Source organism: Ovis canadensis, chromosome 5 (genome assembly GCF_042477335.2).
Source record: "Ovis canadensis isolate MfBH-ARS-UI-01 breed Bighorn chromosome 5, ARS-UI_OviCan_v2, whole genome shotgun sequence".
In the NCBI taxonomy this organism is placed as follows: domain Eukaryota; kingdom Metazoa; phylum Chordata; class Mammalia; order Artiodactyla; family Bovidae; genus Ovis; species Ovis canadensis.
The window spans coordinates 27,350,964-27,358,715 of NC_091249.1; the positions used below are offsets into that span (position 1 = coordinate 27,350,964).

At 54.1% G+C, this 7,752-nt stretch overlaps 1 protein-coding gene across 6 annotated transcripts in view; it reads left to right on the forward strand.

Annotated features, from left to right (window-relative positions):
* Nucleotides 1-5,692, forward strand: part of LOC138440913 (complement C3-like) — a 29,891-nt gene extending 24,199 nt beyond the window's left edge. For 5 of the 6 annotated variants that reach the window (XR_011257174.1, XM_069591002.1, XM_069591003.1 and 2 more), the window contains 9 exons: nucleotides 1,625-1,670; nucleotides 2,717-2,804; nucleotides 3,090-3,176; nucleotides 3,396-3,501; nucleotides 4,162-4,251; nucleotides 4,529-4,615; nucleotides 4,705-4,794; nucleotides 4,906-5,041; nucleotides 5,461-5,692. Coding sequence is in view for 5 of the 6 variants with exons in the window: in XM_069591002.1 (XP_069447103.1) it covers nucleotides 1,625-1,670; nucleotides 2,717-2,804; nucleotides 3,090-3,176; nucleotides 3,396-3,501; nucleotides 4,162-4,251; nucleotides 4,529-4,615; nucleotides 4,705-4,794; nucleotides 4,906-5,041; nucleotides 5,461-5,593 (863 nt within the window). In the remaining variant the exon portion in view is untranslated. Of the gene's footprint in view, nucleotides 1-1,624; nucleotides 1,845-2,716; nucleotides 2,805-3,089; nucleotides 3,177-3,395; nucleotides 3,502-4,161; nucleotides 4,252-4,528; nucleotides 4,616-4,704; nucleotides 4,795-4,905; nucleotides 5,042-5,460 lie in introns of those variants that run through there. The other variant, XM_069591006.1, reaches the window with a different exon arrangement.
* The last annotated feature ends 2,060 nt before the right edge of the window (nucleotides 5,693-7,752 follow it).

Consider the following 7,752-nt stretch of genomic DNA (forward strand, 5'->3'; position numbering starts at 1 on the left):
CTCTGTTTCTTGGCCCTGAGAACACAGGCATGAACCAGAAAAACAGCCCTTCTTCTCTGGGAAATCACACTCTAGCAGAGGGACACAAACAGTATGACAAAACCAGTGTGGCATACTTTCACTGTTGTCCATTTATAACATGAGTGAATCTGCATTGCAAAATGTAATGCGTAGCAGAGTAGCAGGTGATGACTAAGTATCACATAAAGTAGGAAGAGGTGCTACAGACTGGAAGGAGGTCCAGGGGAAGCTCTCCCCAGCCTGCTGTCAACTGAGATACGGAAGAAGTGAGAGAGTGGGCCGTGGAGGATCTGAGGGAAGAGCACTCCAGGCAGGCAAAACAGCGGGTGCAAAGGCCCTGAGGCAAGAATGAGGTCACCTGGCTTGAGTAAACAGCAGGGAGGCCAGTGCGGCTACAGAGGGGCAAAGGTGAAGGTTGTTCAGTTGTATCCAGCTCTTTGTGACTCCGTGGACTGAAGCCTGCCAGGCTCCTCTGTCCATGGGGTTCTCCAGGCAAGAACACTGGAGTGGGTAGCCATTCCCTTCTCCAGGGGATCTTCCTGACCTAGGGATCAACCCCAGCTCTCTTGCATTACAGGCAGATTCTTAACTGTCTGCACCACCAGAGAAGCCCCCAGAGAAGGAAGGGGTAGTTTTAGGAGGAAGAGTCGGAGAGATGATGAGGCAGGGACGTGCGGACCTTGGTGAGGACTTTGGGTTTGGCTTGGAGGGAAGTAGGAGCCAGAGAGGGTTCTGAGCAGAGGAGGGACATGGTCTAGGACAAGCTTGCACAGGCTCCTTCTGGGGGGAACAGACTATAGAGGACACAGGCGGGAGCTGGGACAACAAGGAGGCGGCAACTGCACTGTTCCTGCAGGAGATGATGGACTGGACCAGGGAAGGGATGTTGGAGATGATCAGAAGTGGACTTGCCTGGTGGTCCAGTGGTTAAGACTCTGCACTTTCAAGGCAGGGGGTGTGGGTTCAATCCCTGGTCAGGAAACTAAGATCCCGCATGTCATATGGTGTGGCCAAAAAATAAAATTTTTAGAAGAGGAAGAAATGGATTCTAGAATTTCCAGTCCTGAGTACCAAGAAGGAAGAGCCAAGGCGCTGCCACTGGAAGCTCACTGTCAGAGTAGTGGGGGAAAACAAGCCTCACCAGTCCCAAGACTTTTGGGGACTGAAAGTGACCAAGAGGGGACTTCCCTGGTGGCCCAGTGGTTAAGACTCCAAATGCACAGAGCACTCGTTCAGTCCCTGGTCAGGGGACTAAGATCCCACACACTGTGCCGTCAACAAATAAATAAATGAAAATAAAAGTGACCAGGACTTTGGTTGGGGTCATATTTCTTAATAGTAGTAGTAATATGATAGTAATAATAACTGACCATTAGAAAGCCCTGATCCAGCACTATATTAAATGTTTCACTTGTATTTACTCACTTAAAAGTAGCCAGCTTGGTTGGGAATATCATGATCTCCTTTTCCAGATTAAGAAACCAAAGCACAGAAAGGTTAAACAACTTGCTCAAAGTCACACAGCAGAGCCAGGATTTGAGCCCAGGAAGCCAGCTCCAGAGACTGTGTTACCAGCCTCTAAATTCCCACTTTCTTTCTGCAGAGAATAAAAAGGGGGAAGCAACCTTTCGGCTCCGGATGGAGACAAGGTCAGGGCACAGGATCTTCGCCTAGGCAGGAGGAAGGATGCACCTCCTGGAGTCCAGAGTCCTTAGCAGCTCTCCCTGCATACTGAGTGGAGGCTGGGAACCAGCCAAACCCGCCTCTCCATGCCTGCTCCATCATCGCTACCTCTCATCCTGCCCTCCCCTGCTTGTCTACCATCCCACTGCCCCAATCCTGTCCTTCATCCTGCCATGTCCCAGAATGGCAGGCTCCTGAATGGTGGACAGGCACCATGACCCAGATGCCCAGAGCCTGCTCCAAGCGTGGTGGCTTTCCCCTGGCTTCATCTTCTCCAGACATTCCAGCTCCCATTCCGGTCTGGCTCTGTCTCCCAAATACCCCTGCCCAGGTCCAGATAACAAAACATGTACTGAGTGCCTCCTGGGTGTCAGGCTGTGTTCTAGGAGCTACGGAGACAGTTGTGAGCAAGACAGCTCCTCCCTGCCTGCAGAAGCCCACAGCCTCTCAGGAGAGACAAACAATAACTGAATAGTCACCCAGAATCAATGCAAAATGACCATTGTGATTAAATGTGGTGAAGGAGAGGTCCACAGAGCTGCGGGATGGCAAATTAGAGAATTATCAGTTGTGAGGGCTGAGGAAGGCTTCTGGGCAGGGGTGGGGGGCATGGTTGGTGAAGGGATGCATCAGGTGAGATTGCAAAGATGAAAGGATTTTTCAGGGCAAAGAGGGAGGAAGGAGAATTCTAGGCTGAGAGAACAGCATGTGCCAAGGTCCAGTGGCAGGAGAGAGACCAACACTTCAGAGCAGTCAATTGGAGGCTGGAGTGGGAGGAAGTGAACTGGAAGGATGAGACCAGGAGTTTTGTAAAACAAGGAGGGTAAACCAGGAGGCGATGTATCAGATTTCTTTCTGTTTGCTAAAGCTGTATGCTGTTTGAGGGCAGAAGAGTGACAGGGAGTCACAGGAGGGGGTCACTGCCTTTGTCCAGGCGAGAGGTGACAGCAGTGGGAGTGTGGGCGAGGGGCAAGAGGACAGTGGGAAGAGACTCGCGCTGTGAAATCCCCAGGTTCCGGGGTCGTCGAGATGCCACAATGACCATCATGGAGGTTTCCCTGCTCACTGGCTTCTACCCCAACCAGGATGACCTCAAACAGGTAAAGAGCAGGGCGGGGATGTCCTGGAAACCTCCCACACCCCCCGAGTGGGTGCAGAGCGCCTGTCTGTGGGTCAAGGCCCCCAGGTTAATACCCCCACGGTCCGTGCCCCAAGGTCAGTGGCCATGGTCAACTTTAGCTTAACCTCTGCCCTGATTGTGCCTCAGTTTCCCCAACACTGGAGCTGATTGGACAAAGGTTGGGAGCTCTAAGAGTGGAGCTCTCAGGGCTGGGTGCCTCTGTGGATCTCTGCTGCCAACTGGCAGGTCTCATCTTCTGCCCCAGCTCACGAACGAGGTGGAGAGGTACGCCTTCCAGTACGAGACCAAGATGAACTCCAGCGACAGCACCGTTGTCCTCTACCTGGAGAAGGTAAGGCAAGCCAGATGTCCTCTGCCAGGGCTGTGCGGGCCGCAGGGTCGGCCAAGAAAGGACGCTCAGCACCCTGGTCAGTGATGCTGGAGAGTCACGCCCTGAGCTCGACCCTTCGGTATCCAAGACCACGTGGTCAGTGGTCATGACCAAGGCCCGTGGTCGGTATCCCCATGCTCAGTGGCCCTGCGCGCCTCAGACTGTACGCCCCTCCTCCAGCTCTCCCACAAAGAAGACACGGTGCTCGGCTTCCGGGTCCACAGGATGCTGAAGGCTGAGTTCCTGCAGGCTGCCCAGGTCACAGTCTACGACTACTACGAGCCTTGTGAGCAAGGCCTGGGAACGGAGGGGATCCTCAGAGCGTACAAGGCCTGAGAAGGATGGGGTCAGGAAACAAAACAGAGGGGTGAGGCCAGCGGAGCCAAAAAAGAGAAATGGGGCGTGGCAGACAGGGTCTTCTTTGGCTCCGTGGGAGGGGTGGCCAGAGGGAAAGAACTAAAGGGGCGTGGCGCTGAGGGGCGTGTCCTTCCCTGTTGGTTAAAGTGGCGGGGAGGTGGGGCGGTAGGTTGCCTGGAAGGGGGCGTGGCCGAGCTGAGAAGGGACTGGGCGTGGCCTGCTGGGTCAGGGTGGGCGAAAAGCCGGCAGGGTCTTCAAAGAGGAGGGCCTTGTTAAGCGGGTGGCCGCCAGTGGTAAAGAACCCTCCTGCCACTTCAGGAGACGTTAAGAGGCGCGGGTTCGATCCCTGGGTCGGGAAGATTCCCAACCCACTCCAGTATTCTCACCTGGAGAATCCCATGGACAGAGGGGACTGGTGAGCTACAGCCCAAGGGGTCGCAAAAAGTCGGACAGGGCTGAAGCGTGAAGAATGTTAAAATGATGGGCAGGGCCGGTGGGTCGGGGCCTTCTGGGGGCGGGGCCAGATCGGCACCCAGCCGTCCAGGAGCAGAGGCCCAAGCCAACCCGACTTACTTGCCCCCTCCCGCAGCCCGAAGGTGCACTTCCTTCTACAACCTGCCCACAGAGCACGCTTCCCTGCGGAAAATCTGCGACAAAGACGTGTGCAGATGCGCGGAGGGTGAGGCCATGGAGACGGAGGGCTGGCATTGCCAGGCTAGGGAGTCAAGAGCTTTTTATCACCTCCTGGGTGCCTTCTGGGTTGAGTTTAGACCGCAAGAGGGAGAGAGAGAGAGAAAGACAAAAAGAGACAGAGGAGGAGAGAGCACACTACAGACCAGAAAGGCCAGACCCGTCCCGCCCCCGGGGTTGACCCTGGGGCCGGATGGGGGTCAGAGTGGAGGAAGGCCCCACTCCCAGCGCAGCCAGAGCACCCTCCCCCTCCCCCAACCTTGCAGAGCAGTGCCCATCCCCAAAGAAGGACAGTAACCACCTGAGTCAGGAGGAGCTCCAGACAGCAGCCTGTGAGGCTGGAGTGGACTTTGGTGAGTGTGGGGCTTGGCAGGGGGGGTAGGGGGGGCAGACACCTGCAGACTGAACACCAACACGGCATACCCCTGGCCCCCTTCCCCAGTGTACAAGACCAGTCTGGAGTCTGTGGAGACCTCCGACTCCAACCCCTACATCTACTACAACATGAAGCTCCAAGCCATCATCAAGAGTGGTATGTCCAGGGAGGCAGAGGAGATGGTGTGGGGGCCTACACCCGGGGTCCCAACGTGGGGGCAGGCCAGGCCCATGCAAGCGAACACACGCTGGCTCTCATCTCCTCCAGGCACGAACTCTGCCAGACCCCTCACCGTAAAGAAATTCGTCAGTCACACCACCTGCCGAGACTCCCTGGGGCTGCAGGAACGTGAGACATACCTCATAATGGGCCAGATTTCAGACCTGTGGAGAGTCAAATCTGAGTGCGTGGCTGGGGGGCTCCTGCTACCCTGGGGACTCAGGCCTGGGCCCCTTTCCCTACCCCAGGCCAGTCCTTGGTGTCAAAATTTCTACTGCATCTGTTAACAGGAGTCTCGGGTTTCAGGGCTACCCTGGATGAAGGCGTAGGCTGTGTACTGCACAGCCCCTGGCAACACTGTTCATTAGGGGATGGTGGTTTTCCAACAGAGGGCAGGAAAGAGTCAGAGAAAAGGGAAACTTTTCTAATCCCCAGTAGTATGGGCTGGGGTGGGTCGGGGGACAGCGAGACAGCCCTGTGGAGGACATTATAGGTTGTGGTTCTGGGACTCCATCAAGCAGGTCAGAGGGGCAAATCAGAAAGGTCCCCACACTTCCAAAGCAGCAGGCTCTCCTTACTGTCCTTGCCTCCTCTCGCCCACAGATACATCCATGTCCTGGGCAAGGAGACATTTCTCATGCACTGGCCAGCGAATGGGACGGTGGGCAGGAAGGAATTGCTGGACCAACTGGCAGGGTTTTCAGACTATATGCACACCCACGGCTGCGAGTCCTGAGACCCTAAGGGTTTCTGCTGCTCACAGGAGAGTGTCTCCAAGCGCGACTGAACCCCTGGGCTTAACCTCAAATAAAAAGCATAGAATATTGTACCCAAACTCCAGACATGTGTTCCTGACCCGGAGAATTAGGCAGGGACCCTGCAGAACCCGCTCTGACATGAACCTGCCTCCTCTTTCTCACTCCTGCTCCATTTCAGTCACACTGGCCTTCTTTGTGACTTTCCAGCACCCAAGCTGATTCCCACCACAGGGCCTTGGCACAGGGCCCTGTCCCCTCTGTCAGGGGCACCCTTCCTCCAGATTTCTTTATGGGTTGAGCACTTACCTTATTTGCAGTCTGGGGGAGGAAGTTGTTTGCTTTGGTTGTTTCATTTAATTAGTTAATTTATGGCTGTGCTGGGTCTTCGTTGCTTCATGCAGGCTGTCTCTAGCTGCAGACAGCAGGGGCTACTCATTGCTGTGGCTTCTGTTGCTGCAGAGCACGGGCTCGTGGGCTTCAATAGTTGCGGTGCATGGGTTTAGTTGCTCCACGGCATCTGGGATCTTCCTGGACCTGGGATTGAACCTGTGTCCCCTGCATTGACAGGCAGATTCTTAACCACTGGACCACCAGGAAAATCTCTAGACTCTGTTTTAATGTCACGTCCTCAAAGATATGTGCTTTAATAACATATCTAAAATAGTCCCCCTCCCTTGAGACTTACTTCCCTGGTGGTCCAGTGGTTAAGAATCTGTCTCCCAATTCAGGAGATGTGAGTTCAATCCCTGGTCAGGGAACTAAGAACCCACACGAGAGAGAGTGAGAGTGTTAGTCGCTAAGCCATGTCTGACTCTTTGTGACCCCATGGACTGTAGCCTGTCAGGCTCCGTTGTCCGTGAAATTCTCCAGGCAAGGATACCGGAGTGGGTTGCCATTTCCTCCTCCAGGGGATCTTCCTGACCCAGGGATTGAACTTAGGTCTCCTGCATTGCAGGCAGCTTTCTTACCATCTTGGCCGCCAGTGATCCCACATGCTGCAGAGCAACTAAGCCCACAAGCCGCAAGAGACCCCTTGTGCCATAACTAAGACCCGATGCAGCCAAAAATAAATAAACAAATATATTTTAATAAACAAGTAAAATAGGCCTCCTCCCATCACTCTCAATAACACTTAAAATACATAGTATGTGACATTGATTGATTTGATTGTTAGCTAATCAGGTATTTCTCCTGCCCCACAGTATCAGCTCCTTGACACCACATGTCTGTCTGGTTCATCGTGGAATTCCCAGCTCCAGTAGCAGGGGCTGGTACACAGAAGGTGCTCAGGAAATGACTGTTGAATGAATGAGTGAATTTAGCATATACTCTGCACTTGGTCTTGATGGAAGCTTTGACCAGGAATTCTAGGAAACTGGAGAATTGAGAAAGGGGACAGGGCAGGATGACTGAGTTTCATCCGTGTGGCCTGGAATGGGAGTAGGGGACTGGCAAGCCAAGGCAGTAGCCCATGGGGGCCAAGGGACCCCCCACCTCAAGGAGTTCTGGAGGCATTGCAAGTCATCCAGGATGGCTTGAACTCAGAGTGTCAAGGAGGGGCTGCAAGTGAGGGAGAAAAAGAAAGATGGAGTTTTGAACACCAGGCTAAAGGGCTTGGTCGTTATGAAGGGCAGTGGGGAGCCACGGAAGGTGTTTGAGCAGGAAGAGGAATTGACCAGCTCTGAGGTGGAATGGCCCAGTTGACTGACGGGCAGAAACTGAGTTGATGGCAAGCAAGCAGAAGAGGAGGCTGGGGTTGTGGGCCCACTGGATGGCATGGCAGCAGCTACCCGAATGCTGTCTAGCTGCACCCCGTCTCCATGGCTGTGTGTGACCTTAACAGTTATTCACCTCTTTGTGCCTTGGTTTCCTCATCTCTAACCTGATTCCCATCAGAGAGTTACTGTGAGTGTCCAGCATTCTAAGTATTCAATAAACCTTCATCGGCCTTATTATCAGTGAGCCAGATAAGAGGCCTTGGGGAGGGAGTAAAATGGCTGGAATTCACACAGTCAAAGAAAATCAGATCACAGCAACCCCTGCCCAACCCCGCCTACCCAGGTGAGACTTCCCTGGTGGTCCAGTGGCTAAGACTTCACGCTCCCAATTCGGAGGACCCAGGTCTGATCCCTGGTCA